Source organism: Rhincodon typus, chromosome 8 (assembly GCF_021869965.1).
Source record: "Rhincodon typus isolate 14 chromosome 8, sRhiTyp1.1, whole genome shotgun sequence".
In the NCBI taxonomy this organism is placed as follows: Eukaryota; Metazoa; Chordata; class Chondrichthyes; order Orectolobiformes; family Rhincodontidae; genus Rhincodon; species Rhincodon typus.
The window spans coordinates 25,124,396-25,139,772 of NC_063339.1; the positions used below are offsets into that span (position 1 = coordinate 25,124,396).

Sequence of the window (15,377 nt, forward strand, 5' to 3'; positions counted from 1 at the left end):
CTGGCTCCATCCCCGCCTCTTCGACCTGTTTGTTTCCTCTCCACCTATCCTCTCCTCTATCCCTCTTCTATCCGCCTCCCACTCTCTCCCTATTTATTTCAAAACCCCCTTCCCCTCCCCCTTTTCTGATGAAGGGTCTAGGCCCGAAACGTCAGCCTCTCTGCTCCTATGATGCTGCTTGGCCTGCTGTGTTCATCCAGCCCTGCACCTTGTTGTCTCGGATTCTCCAGCATCTGCAGTTCCTACTATCTCTGATTCCATTTTAGAGAGCTGGTTTAGTTAGTTCAAAATTGCACAGGAAGACAGAAGTCTCTGAAATAATTAAAATCCAAGGATCTTGTTAATTGGACTAGAATTTGACCAATCCTTGGAATTCAATGACCTTCATGCTCGAGAGCACCAAAACAGATGGGTGCAAACAGTGGATGCACTTGCAAACAATCTTTCAAAATTCTATTAATTCTGCAATGATGCCTGCAGATTGGAAGGTTGCAAATGCAGCCTCACTGTTTAAGGAAGGGAGAAAACTGCATACGACAGGCCTGTTAAGCCTGACGTACTACTAATAAACGAAGAGAGAATAAAAAAAGTAAAATAGCAAGAAACACAAAAAAGATTGTTGCAGTAAGGAAAATATCAGAATCTATTATATAGTATATGATTATTGGATACTTAGAAAATAATTGCATATTTGGGTGTATGCAACACAGATATATATGAAGGGGAAATCACATTTGACAAATATGAAATTTTTTTTAAAAAAAGAAACGAGAGACTTACCCGCAGTCTGGGAGAAAAACAGGGCTGCAAAATCAGACCTGACTTGGCAGCTGAGGCATATTAGAAAAAAAGCCAAGTGACATCACAGAAAAGTTGAGAACTGATTGGTTATTGAGCAGCTGCTGCTGGTATTTGGTTTAGATTTAGTAGTATTTAAAGTAGAAAGGTGGTGGTGACCTAGTAGTATTATTGCTGATTATTAATCCAGAGACCCAAGTAATGTTCTGGAGACTCAGGTTTGAAACCCACCACGGCAGAAATAATAGAGCGCAAGTTCAATTTTTAAAAAGTTGGGAATCAAGATCCGGATGATGACCACGAAGCAAATATTGATTGTTGCATTATCACTAATACCCTTTAGGAAAGGTATCTGCCATCCTACATGCGACTCCAGACTCATAGCAATGTAACTGACACTTAATTTTTGGGCAATCAGGGATGGGCACAAGGTTATCCATGTGTAATGTTGCTCCTGTATGAGATGTTAAGTCTGGGGCACTTCCACGTGCATGAAACATTTCCATGCAGCCCTGCATTTCAGATCAGGGCCAGTAGCTGGAGTCATTGTGGAACATTCACAAAGCTGCAGACAGAGTAGGTAATCAAGTCAGAGTAAAAGTACTAGACAGATAGTGCAGGACTGCCCTCGGTTCACCTCCCTCTCTAACAGATTTTCTGTTTTGGAGATGCTGGGGAGATGGTTTCTGAGGGAAATGCAACAAGACCCACGGCACAAGTGGCTCCGCTGCCTACGAGGTAGACAGAAAAAAAATATGGGTGCGGGGGGTGGGTGTGGAGTGTCAATTGTTAGGGGATTCTATCATAAGGGGAACAGATAGACATTTCTGCAGCTGTATCCATGACACCGGAATGGTATATTATCTTCCTTGTACCAGGATCATGACTGTCACTGAATAGCTGAAAGGTCATACACTCTGAAGGGGGAGGATGAACAGCCAGACATCATAGACTATGGGTAAAAAGAGGGATGAGGTCCTAATATAATATAAGTAGCTGGTGTATAAACTTAAAAGCAGGATCTCAAATGTGCATAATCCTTTGATTAACGCAGTCTGCTAGCGAGATCAGCAATATGAGAATAGAACAGTTGAATGCATTGTTGAAGGCATAGGAGAGATAGAATTTCCTGAGGCATTAAGACTAATTCTGGGGAAAATTGGACACGTACACGCTGGACAGGTTGCATCCCAGCTGGATTAGGGCCAAAATCCCTACGGGGCATTTTACTGTCTAAATTATAGTGGCGGGGGATAGAAAACCGAACAGGGAGACATGAGAAGGAAACGAGAAATGAGATGGAAAAGTAGAAGTCAAAAATCTTTCAAGAGAGTGCTGGATATATTCAAAACGTGATGAATTTAGGGGACTTACAGAGGTAGGGCCGGAGAATGTAACTAGCTGGATGGCTCTTTTGGGAGCTGGTACAGACAGTGGATTGAATGGCTTCCTTCTGTACTGTAAAATTCTACGATTCTAAGGCTGGCTAAACCACACCTGGAGGAATGCGTGCAGTTCTAGTCCCCCTGCTTAAGGCTACACCACGCCTTAATGAGAAGGCAGTGGAGGTTCACGAGACTGATCCTGGGATATTGGAACTGCCCTATAAAAGGAAAGAATAAACTTCAAAGAATAAACGCAATATCATAGAAACTTAAATTCTTAAAAGCACAGACAGAATAGAAGCAGAAAGAATGTTTTCGTGGCTGAGAGACCTAGAACCACAAAAGAATCTGAATAAAAGGCAAGTCATTTAAGACTAAGACGCAAAGGAACTTCTTGACTTGGAAGATGGTGAATCATAGAAAATCTACCTAAGGGGAGTGTGGAAGTTATTTTATTAGTAATGCTGCAGAACGGACAAATAATTGCCAAATGAAGTTCAAATATGTATAATATATTTTTGGTTGGAAGAATAGGAAGGTCACATATTACTTGCAAAGTAATCTTAGTAGTCTAGATGTTGTGGAGGAAGAAAAAGAATCCTGGAGCATAAATATACAATTTGAATTTATGAAAAGTGAGCAGAAGAAAAGCTAACCAAGTACAAAACTTTATTTCGAGAGAGATAGGATTGGAAGTAGGTAAGTTATGTTGAAGCTGTATTGAACCATTTATAATACAGTGCACCATACTGGTTGCTATGTTATGTAAAGGATGTAGAGGAACTGAGAAAGTAGAATGATAAACAAATAATGATGATACCAGATCTGTATTGGTATACAAAGATATAGATCGACTAGCTAAGTCTCTTCTCTCTTGAAAAGGCAGTGGCTGAGGGAGTAACCTAAAAAAGGCTTTTAATTATAAAAGGTTTTGGCAGAGTGGATACAGAAAGTATTCCTTGTTGTTAAATACTATTAATATACACTTGATGTCAATGTCACCGGCATTGGAGATTATAGGTTATCAGCATGTTTTATTATCCATCGATAGTGTGCACAGAAATAAAAAGGTCTTATCCTTCTCCAAATTACGCATGTAAAAAAAATAGGATGGGCGTGCGCTTTTGATTCAAAATAAATTTTAAAATAATAAATTTAAAAATAAATCAAAAAGGAGAACAAACTCCTTAAATCTGCATTGTGCATATCTTTCCTCATCTTTTTGTACAATTGCACATGACATCCCTAACCAAATCTATTAAATCACACAACATTGAATCTACTGGTGCGATAAAATCTTGGAACTGGACCCCATGTAGCAGCAAGCACAATGAATATTAATGTGCTTAGAAATAGATGACTGCAAAAGGTAGTTAAATAATTTTACAGTCATAGTTACCCCTTACAATACTTGCTGCCCAACCCAAGTGAAAGGCAAACACCTGAAAAACATTGTTTACATTATAAAATTGTGTCTAAATGTCAATATTATTACTCTACAATATCACAATGCAGTCAAAAGGACATTTTAATGTTCTGAGACAAAACTGGAAATTGCTGGAAAAGCTCAGCAGGTCTGGCAGCATCTGTGGAGACAATTCGTCTGAGGAAGGATCATTTGACTCAAAATGTAAACTGTGATTCCTCTCCGCAGATGCTGCCAGACCTACTGAGCTTTTCCAGCAATTTCTATTTTTGTCAAATATAGAACATCCGCAGTTCTTTTGGTTTTTATTTTAATGTTCTGTGTTATTTTCAAGGGAAGACAGTACATGGATCACAACTAGAAGCAACGTTAATACTGTAAAAGTGAAGCAGAAATCACAGACATATTCTGGGGTCTGCAGTGAAGAGTAAGTGCAACCTGTTTACATTTTAAAACAAAAACAGAAATGCCATAAATTATTGTCAGGCTATCACTTTGCCCAGAAGAAACACCTCCAGGTGTGCATTAACGGCAAATGACAGTGCTGTGGCCCTGGGATTCACATTCTATAACCAGCTTCAGTGATGTGTGATCCACTGATCTATTGCTACTGATAAAAAAAAGGGCTATTGCTCTTAACATTTGTTGGACTGGTGGTTTCCTTGGCCAACTCTACAGTTCATTGTATGGCAGCCTTGCAATTTGTTTGATTTTTACCTAATGTTATACCTAGTAGTCTCCTACACGGCATTCTGTATGTGCAACCTGTATGGTTACCTATTCATTAAATTAGCTTTGAAAATTTCCCTAATCTCTAAATGTCCTTGGCGCCACACACAACTTATGCCTTTGCTTAGTCTCTCTTCCTTCCCCTCCCATTTCCTAATCCAAGTTTATCTGGTCAATGAGCCCACCCTCCTACTTTGAATGCATTTGCAATGAGCTGCTGTCTTCCCCACTTCCATTCCAGACCTTCACATTAGCTGATAACGTACAATGGTCCTCTCTGGTGCTGCCCCTTTTCCATTTGAAGAACAGGCATCACACACACTTCCAAACTATTGCCCTAGTTCCAACCTCCCGTTTCCAAAGTCTTAAACATCTAAAATCTTAGCTGTGTTTTTCAGTCTTTGAAATTTACTCAGCATATTCTTCTCTCTAACCACTTCGACAGTTAATGCCTTATTACATCCTGTAGACAGGCGCGGTATAGTGTAGTTAGGCGAGAGAGAGCGAGAGAGAGCGAGAGAGAGCGAGAGAGAGCGAGAGAGATGATGTCAGAATGAATCAGAAAAACCCAGCACATAAAAAACAAGAACATAAATAAGAAAGGAGAAAGAAGAGGCAAAAGGGGAAAGAATAAAAATGAGCATGTTCCATCTCATGTGTTGCATAAGCTCAGTTCCGTCTGTCACTTGCCTGTGTATTGTTCCCTAAGAAAACTCAGAGCAAGAAATACAAAAAAAACTTGACAATTTTATAAACAATATAATTTGAGAAAATACTTGATTCTCAAAACTCTGCCACTTTTAATATCAAACCGGCTAAATTTTCAGCACTGGTTTCTCTTCCTACTTCTGCACAATTACCATGAGAGCTCTTAACTTTCTTCAATGCCGGCTTTTCTTGGACTTGCAGCAATTTCTGCTCATTAATCATTGGGAAAACTGAAACCTTTTTGTCTTCAGTACTCACAATTAACTTTGTACTCTCATGGCAGGTGCCAGCTCCTTCACAAGCATCATCCTGGGTGAATCAGATTGCAGTCACAATGCTCTAATGGGCACTTAGCTGAATTTTCAACTCCGTATATCTTCCATCACAGAGACTGTCCACTTCTGCCTTCATTTGTCAATTCCTCCCTTTCTTCAGCCTATCCACCACTGAAACCCTTTTGTCACTTTCAAACTGAGCAATTCCACCACTCCTATGATCAACTTCCATCCTTCACAAACTTCAAAGTTTCGTATCTGCATTTTACAGTGCATGACTGGCTCACGAGTTAACTCTGCTTGTCAACATTGGCTCCTAATTCGATTAGGCCCTCAATTTAAAAGTCACATTCATGTTTAGATCTCTGCACAGTTTCACCCCACTTTTGTGTGACCAGTTCAAACTCGATAAGGTGCAGTTACAATGTTTAAAAGATGCCTGGAGAGTTCACGAATACAAAAAGCTTGGAGGGATATGGGCCAAGCACAGGCAGATGGGACTTGTTTAGTTTGGGAACATGGTCAGCATGGACTGGTTGGACCGAAAGATCTGTTTCCATGCTGTATGACTCTATGACTTTATAACCATATCATTAAAATGATTTTTGGAATCGTAAAATGCTACTGGTTTTACAAAGCCAACACCACTACCAAGTCCTAAATCATTATCCACGTAAGAAAATGAGAGGAGAAAGCCTTAATGATTGCTCAAGCTAGTTTTTACATGCATGCAACAATTATTCAACACTAAGAAGCCCAGGTTTCCAGGCTGTGTGGCAGGTGGAGTGATGCTGGTTTCTGGTGCATCAAAATGCTAACAGCCAAATGCACAACAGCATCTGTTACAGGGCCAGGAGGCAAAAATAGGTGACAAGTTTGAAACTATTAATCCCTAGATCTGAATATACAAGGTTCAACTGAAAAGTATTTGTTGTGCACTTGCTTTCAAAACAGAACCACTCTTCAGTGTTAAAGCAACAGCATGATAACTACAGCTGCATTGCCAAGACATTGTTGACGACCTGGTGAATGCAATTTTGACAGTGTAAAAGTAGGCTGTGTCTTTGATGGCTTAATGACTACAGGAAACAATAGTGAACTAAACAGGCTATAAATTTGCCCAGACTCAAACCCAGCTAATGCAGAGTTTTCCAGATCAGGAGAAGCATCATTGTATAACTAGCTTCAGTGCCCTATGGTCATGTGCACATGCGTGTACACATACAGACAGTCTCAATAATGATTTTCCAGAAGCAAGCACATACAGGTTGGAGAAACGGGAAGAGAAACATTCTGTAAAATCAGAATACTAAATTTTGTTATAGGCACAATAAGAAAAAAAAACTTGATTTCCACTTCAATTGCGTCAAAGAGCACCAACATTACCACCTTAACGACAAATAGTAGGCATTCAATGTTCCGTTTGTGCATTTCCAAGGACACTGTAGATCTTAGCACGAGTGAACAAAGACAAAGTTTACTTGGAGGTTTCCAGTGTAAGTACACCATTGCCAGGATGTTGTTTATGCTGGATGAATGATCTAGCAATTTTCAGGCACATTAAACACAGGTAGTTCTGCAATAACATGTGTTTTGTTAACGTGAATTGGCTGTAACACAATTGATGAATAGTGGACGCTGTTTGGATAATGCAAACTTTCAACTGTAGCGATTTTCTGTAGTGCGAGGTCATGCAAGAAATCAACTATCACGTTGTAGGAGAACTACCTGTATCTGATGAAAACAGCCAATGGTGGTTTAACCATAATTCTTGTCTATTCTACAAACTGCATTATGCAATTGCTATTTTAAAGCAACAATACCTGCAGTACTAAGCAGATACTCACTGCAATTTCAAATCAAGGGCAAAATGATGTGGTAACAAAAATTTACCAAACATGCAGCTGAAACTACTTACCACATGCTATCAGGCACGGATTATTCGGTGATACCACTACAGGTAAGGAATGAATTAATCCATACCATTACGTAGAATTAATATTAAAAGGGAAAAATATATACCTTATTGGAAATCCCTTAGGTTTCCTTGGGAGGAGTGGTCTATCCAGAACTTCATTGAAGGTTGAACATTCAAGGATATGGTAGTTGGTAAACAGTAACAATACCAGCCATGGGTGTGGGTGCTTAGTAATTGATGCTTTATACTTCAAACTTATTAAGCTAGTGAATTTCCATAATCAAAAAGTAATATGGTTCAAAATCTCACGATTTACTCACCAGAATAGAATGCATCCCCATGTAGAGTCGGCTGAGGCAAACAAGGATACACCAGCTTGAAGCCAGGAGTAGTCCAAATGCATATGGATACTGAAAAAAATTTTCCAAGAATTAGGAATGAAAAAGTAACCAAATAATGTGCTTATTCAAGCCACAATAAGCCTACTTCATAAACATGTTTGAATAAAACAACTGCAGATGCTGAAAATCTTAAAAACAAATTGCTGAAGAAAGTCAGCAGGTCTGGCAGCATCTGTACAGACAGAAACAAAATTAATGTTGAGTCCAGTGACCCTTTTTCAGAATGTTATGAAAAAGGGTCACTGGACTCAAAATATTAACTCTGTTTTCTCTCTTCATAGATGCTGCCAGACCTGCTGACTTTCTCCAGCAATATCTGTTTTTGTAAAAACACAGTGGACATCAGCACAGGTTTCCGCACTAAAGACTTTATGAAGTATAGAATGGGTTCAGTCATTTTCAAGAGACCTCAAAAGACTGTTTATAAAGAATGCTCTTCAGCTATATTACTCAAAGCAGTACTTTATAATAGATTATTTTCTAATAGGGCTATCCTGTCACAGATGGCTGGGAAGTTGGGAGAAAAAGGTAGCAAGTGTTAGTGGTATCATATCATTTACAGCTTTGGCAAGAGTGCAAAACCAGCACTAACAGATTAAAAAAAAAAGGTCACAGTAATATTTCTCCAATTCTTCAAATAGAGGGATATGACCATCTTTCTACACATCACTCAAAAATCACAATTTGTCAAATCACCACCTAAAAAGTAGGCTACAAGAATAACCTGTCCGCCCATAAAGAATAACGCAACCAGATATTCACAAAGAAAGCTGGTCATACATACACAAGTTCTTTAAAAATAATTATACTACACAGGTGCAATTAAAGTTATAAAATTAAAACCAACCTCAATTTGTGATTGTGCTGCACCGTTAACTTATCTATTTTGGTTAATGTTGAAAATAGCAGCAAACCACCGATTTGAACACAAATTATAGCAAGAAGCCACCACACCTGCGCTAGCGTGAATTCCTTAATGGAACAATCAATTCAAATTCCATTTCCCTACTTTTGCCAAATACTACGCAGTTAGAAAAGGGATGCTGCTGCTCATGCATTTTTCACTGATTGGTAACACCCTTCAAGTCAAGCTTAAGCCTGTACATTTTAGGCACCCTGTCCACTGCCTCCACCATCTTGCACTATAGAATAGCCAGAATTATATGCAGTATGATCTAATTTAGATTCAATACAATACTTTTTACTTTGACCTCTCTAGAGATAAAACCCTGTAATTTCTCATGTTTATTTTTAGTTTATAAATAAAAGTACATTAAACCTGCATTGTATTAGTCAGTGATTTGTAAAAGGGGAGACAGTGGTAGTGTCACTGGACCAGTAATTCGAAACTCCACGTCAGACGGTGAAATCTGAATAAAAAAAGACTACGATGAGAACATAATACATGTCGATCATCAAAAAAAAAGTCACCTGATTCACTACTATCCTTTAAAGGAAGGAAATCTGTCAGCCTGACCTGGTCGAGCCGATGTGTGACTTCAGACCCACATCACAGTCTAGGGAATTAGGGCTAGGCAATAAATGCTGCTCTAGACAGATGCCCATATTCCATGGGTGAATGAAAAAAAAGTGCAATTACATTGCCATTTTGCAATTTTATTCATGTGTTGAATCCTGAAAGACATGGCTGGATCTGCAGAGGGTGGCGAGAGAGCCAAGAAGGTAAAACATACTTGATCACAAATGCATCCACCCATGACTGTGTCAGCACAAGTGATCACCACACAGTCTTTCTGGGGACAAAGTTTCACTTTCACATTGAAGATTTATTGAGATCGTCTCTGACTAACTTGATCTTGTTACTACTTCAAAAAGCTCAGGATTGATGAAGGCAGAGCAGTGAATGTGATCTCTATGGACTTCAGTAAGGCATTGAACAAGGTTTCTCATGACTGGTTAGCAAGATTAGATCACATGGAATACAGAGAGAAATAAACATTTGGATACAGAACTGGCTTGAAGGTAGAAAACACAGGGTGGCGGTGGAGGGTGCTTTTCCGACTTGTGACGAGCAGTATGCCACAAAGATCGGTGCTGGGTCCACCGCTTTGTCATTTATATAAATAATTTGGATGTGAACATAGGAGGTACAGTTAGTAAGTTTGCAGATGAAACCGTAATCGAAGATTCCAGAATTATAGAATCATATAGCATGGTAACAGAACCTACAGTCCAATCAGCCCATGCCGAATATAATCCCAAACTAAACTAGTCCCACCTACCTGCTCCTGGCCCATTCCCTCCAAACCTTTCCTATTCATTTATCTATCCAAATGTCTTTTAAATGTTGTAATTGTACCTGCATCTACCACTTCCTCAGAAGTTCATTCCACATGCGAACCACCCGGTGTAAAAAATTTGTCTCATGTTCATTTTAAAAATCTCTCTCCTGTCAACTTAAAAATGTGCCCCTAGTCTTTAAAGGCAACTACCATTTACTCTACCTATACCTTTCATTATTTTATAAACTTCTAGCAGGTCACCTCTCAACCTCCTATGCTCCAATGAAAGAAGTCCCAGCCTATCGCACCTATAACTCAAAACCTTCCATACCCAGCAACATCCTGGTAAACCTCTTCAGAGCCCTCTCCAGCTTGATTGTACCTTCCTATAATTGGGCAACCAAAATCGGACACTGTATTCCAGAAGAGGCCTCACCGATATCCTATAACCTCAACATGACTTCCCAACTCCTATACTCAAAGGACTGAGCAATGAAGAAAACCACCTTGTCTGTATGTGAAGCAAACTTCAAAGAGTTATATACCTGCACGCCAGGTTCCTCTGTTCTACAACACTACCGAAAGCCTTACCATTAATTGGATAAATCCTGCCCGTGTATGTTGTACGAAAATGCAAGTACTTGCATTTATCCATCTGCCATTTTTCAGTCCACTGACCCATTTGATCAAGACCCCTTTGTAATCTTAGAAGACCTTCTTCACTGTCTACTATGCTACCAATTTTGGTGTCTTCCTCAAACTTACTAACCATGCCTTCTATATTCTCATCCAAATCATTTATATAAATGACAAACAAAAGAGGACCTAGAACCAGTCTGTGTAGAACACCGCTGGTCACAGGCCTCCAGCATGAAAAGCAATCCTCCTCCACTACTTGTTTCCTGCCATTAAGCCAATTATGTATCTGAGCAGCAAGCTCACCCAGAATCCCATGTGACTTAACTTTACTAATTTAGTCTATGATGCAGAACCTTGTCAAAGGCTTTACTAAAAATCCAAATAAACATCTACTGCCCTGCCAATCTTTTTGGTAACTTCCTCAAAAAACTCAATCAAGATTATCCTTAATCAATTTTTGCCTCTTTAAAATGTTCATAAATCCCATTTTTTTTTTATAATCACCAACAATTTACCCACAACCGAAATCACTCATGTCTACAGTTCCCTGGTTTCTCCTTACAACCTTTGTGTACTAGGCAGTGAAGAAGGTGGTTACCCCAGAGTACAACGGGATCTTGATTGGATGGGCCAATAATCCGAGGAGTGGCAGATAAAGTTTAATTTAGATAAATGTGAAGTGCTGCATTTTGGAAAGTCAAACCAGGGCAGGACTTATACACTTAATGGTAAGGTCTTGGGGAATGCTGTTGAACAAAGAGACATCGGACTGCAGGTTCATGTTTCCTTGAAAGTGGAGTCCCAGGTAGGCAGGATAGTGAAGAAGGCACTTAGTATATTTGCCTTTATTGGTCAGTGCACTGAGCATAGGATTTGGGAGGTCATGTTGTGGCTGTTTAGGACATTGGTTAGCCAACTATTGGAATACTGCATGCAATTCTGGTCTCCCTGCTATAGGAAGGATGTTGTGATACTTGAAAGGGCTCAGAAAAGATTTACAAGGATGTTGCCAGGGTTGGATGGTTTTAGCTATAGGGAGAGGCTGGAGCTATTTTCCCTGGAACATGAGAGGCCAAGGGATGACCTTATAGAGGTTTATAAAATCATGAGGGGCATGGACAGGGTGAATAGCCAAGGTCTTTTCTCCAGAGCAGGGGAGTCCAAAACTAGGAGGCATAAGTTTAAGGTGAGAGGGGAAAGATTTAAGAGGGACCTAAGGGGGCATCTTTTTCACAGAGGGTGGTGCATGAATGGAAGGAGCTGCCAGAGGAGGAGGCTGGTACAATTACAATATTTAAAAAGGAATCTGGATGGGTATATGAATAGGAAGGGCTTAGAGCATTAGGCACCAAATGCTGACAAATGGGACTAGATTAATTTAGGATATCTGGTCGGCATGGACGAGTTGGACTGAAGGGTCTGTTTCCATGCTGTACGGCTCTATGACTCTAAGTGCTAAATGGATGATTCATCTCAGCCTCAGAAGTCCCCAACATTGCAGATGTCAGCCTTCAGCCAATTTGACTCATTCCACGTGATATTCAGAAATGGTTAAAGGCATGAAATAATGCAAAGTCTGTGGATCCCGATAAGCTTCTGGCAATAATACAGAAGCTGTGTGTTCCACAACTTACCATAACCTTAGAATATTGTTCCAGTACAGCTACACAACACTGGTATCTACGCATCAAAGCAGGACAAATATAACCTGTCCAATTACAGCCCCACCAGCCTACTTGCAATCATTAATAAATTGATGGAAGAGGTCATCAACAATACCTACCTAGCAATAGCCTGGCCAGTAATGCCAATTTTGAGTTCCTCCAGGACCACTAAGCTCCTGACCTCATTACAGGTTTGGCTCAAACGTGAACAGACGAGCTGGATTCTGGAAGTGAGACAGATTGACTACCCTTGACATTAAGGTCACATTACTGTTGTGATGAGAAGGATGCAAGCAAAAATGAAGTCAATGGGAATTAGGGGGAATCTCTATGGTGGTTGGAGTCACAGCAAAGATGGTTCTAATTGCTGAAAGAGTCATCTCAGTACCAATTTGTGTAAGCTTTTCTCAGAAAAGCACACTAGGCCCAGTCATCAGCTTCTTTATCAATGACCTTCCCTCTAGCAAAGTCACAAAAAAGGATGTTTGCTGATTATTGTACAATGCTTGGCACCATTTGCAACTCCTCTGATCTGAAGCAGTCCATGTCCAAACAACATCCAGGGTCAGGGTTGTTTACACTGCACAATGTCAGACATCAACCATTTCTACCAAAAGAATCTAATAGTCACCCCTTGACTGGTAATAGCATTACTTTCACTGTCAAAATCCAGGCGGGGGGGGGCGGCAGTGGTGGGGTCAGGGAAGAGAAACCATTGACCAGAAAACAGAACTTGACATGCCATATCAGTACTGTGGCTATGGAGGAAGCCAGAGGCTAGGAATCCTTAAGCAAGTGACAGATCTCTGGACTCCCGAATGCTTGACACCATCCGTAAGACAAGGACAAAAGTAGGCCATTCAGTTCATCTAGTCTGTTTTTTTTTTACAATATATATTAATGATTTGGATGAGGGAAGAAACTGTAACATCTTAAAGTTTGCAGATGATATGAAGTTGAGTAGGAGGGTGAACTGTGACAAGAATGCAGTGATGCTTCAGCATGATCTGGACAGGTTGGGCGAGTGAGCAAATCAATGGCAAATGCAGTGTAATTTGGATAAAATGTGAGGGACCTGGGTGTCCTTGTGCACCAGTCACTAAAGGTAAGTATGCAGATGCAGCAGGGGGTAAAGAAGGCAAATGGTATGTTGGCCTTCATTGCGAGAGGTTTCGAGTACAGGGGCAGGGATGGATTGTTGCAGTTACATAGGGCCTTGGTGAAGCCACACCTGGAATATCGTGTGCAGTTTTGGTCTTCTTTTCTGGGAAGGATGCTCTAGCTCTCAAGGGAGTGCAGCAAAGGTTTACCAGGCTGATTCCGGGGATGGGTGGGACTGGCGTATGAGGAGAGATTGACTAGGTTATGATTGTTTTCGCTGGAGTTCAGACGAATGAGGAGGGATCTCAGAGGCTTATAAAATTCTAACAGGACTAGACATGGTAGATCCAGGGAGGATGCTCCCATGGTGGGTGTGTCCAGAACCAAGGGTCACAGTCTGAGGATTCGGAGTAGACCATTTAGTATACAGATGAGGAGACATTTCTTCACCCAAAGAGTGGAGAGAGCCTGTGGAATTCATTAACGCAGGAAGTATCACAGAATCCCTACAGTGTGGAAACAGGCCCTCCGGCCCAACAAGTCCACACCGACCCTTGGAGCATCCCACCCTATAACCCAACTTATCTACAGATCCCTGAACACTATGGGCAATTTAGCACAGACAATCCACCTAACTTGCACATCTTTGGACTGTGGGAGGAAACCAGAATACCCGGAGGAAACCCACGCAGACACGGGGAGAATGTGCAAACTCCATACAGACAGTTACACAAGTGTGAAATTGAACCCAGGTCCCTGGCACTGTGAGGCAGCAGTGCTAACCACTGAGCCACCATGCCGCCCAAACACACGGCCAATCCACTTAGCTCGCACACGTTCGGACGTATCCCCCTTACCCTAACCCTGTAATTCCCATGACCAATCCACCGAACCTGCGCACCTTTGGACTGTGGGAGGAAATCAGAGCACCTGAGAGGAAACCCATGTGGGCATGGGAGAACGTGCAAACTCCACACAGACAGTTGCACAAGGGTGAAACTGAACCCAGTCCCTGGCACTGTGAGGGAGCAGTGCTAACCACTGAGCCACCGTGCCACTAAATATCTTGCTATTCCTTCACTGTCACGTGATCAAAATCCTGGAATTCCATCCCTATCATTAAGATGGTATTTACATAAAATGGAATGCATGGGTTGAAGATGGAAAGTCACCATCACTTTCAAGAATAATTAGTGATGGGCAATAATACTGGCCCAGCCACTAATGCCCATATCTCATGAATGGATTTAAAAAAAGGGAAAAAAAAAATTGTTGCAGACCCCCTCAACATTACTCAATATTGGTGGGTACAGTCTGATCTGCAAACTTCATAATAAAATTGACTCAAGCCCAAATTGTCACTGTAAATTTTTTCACCCATTTGTTCACAGGATATACACGCTACTGGCTCAGCCAGCATTTATTGTCCAGAGGACATTTAAGAGTCAACCACACTGATATGGGTTTGCAGTCTATGTAGATTAAACCAGGTAAGGACAGATTTTCTTCCCTACAGTGCATTTGTGAACCACATGTTTTTTTTTTAAAACAACCATCATCAGTGATTACATGTTCATCATTAGCTACCTATTCCAGACTTTTTTTTTTAAACTGAATTCAAATTTCACCATTGTCTGCCATGGTGGGATTTAAACCTATATCCCCTGAATATTGCCCTGAGGTTCTGGATTGATAGTCCAGGTACATTACTACCACGCTATTCCTCCCTTTTTGATTAATGAACCTTGTGGGACCCCCATGTTCATCTTTTCACACACTGATTATCGAATTTTCTTGTCTTACTCTGATTAGAATACCAGCTAAGGTAGTCATATTCTGCTACTTGCCTGCAATTGTTTACTCTGACTGTATTAATTCCTCCGTTCTGCAGCCCTCAATATGCATCTACCGTATTACTCTACACTTCTCATTTTAATAATCCATGCAACTTGATTATATTTTTTTCATTTCTGGATGTTTTTCCACCTTCTACTTACGATTTCCAATATTATTCTTACCACTGACAGGATTAAGTGTTATTCCATGCATCAACACATGAATGTTTGCTGTCATTCAAGATTCCGTAAATG

General features: G+C 40.6%; 1 protein-coding gene across 1 annotated transcript in view; it reads right to left on the reverse strand.

Annotated features, from left to right (window-relative positions):
* sgpp1b (sphingosine-1-phosphate phosphatase 1b) overlaps positions 1-15,377 on the reverse strand; it is a 61,250-nt gene that overhangs the window by 8,336 nt on the left and 37,537 nt on the right. The window contains exon 2 of the mRNA XM_020514038.2: positions 7,560-7,649. Within this exon, the coding sequence (XP_020369627.1) occupies positions 7,560-7,649 (90 nt within the window). The remainder of the gene's footprint in view (positions 1-7,559; positions 7,650-15,377) is intronic.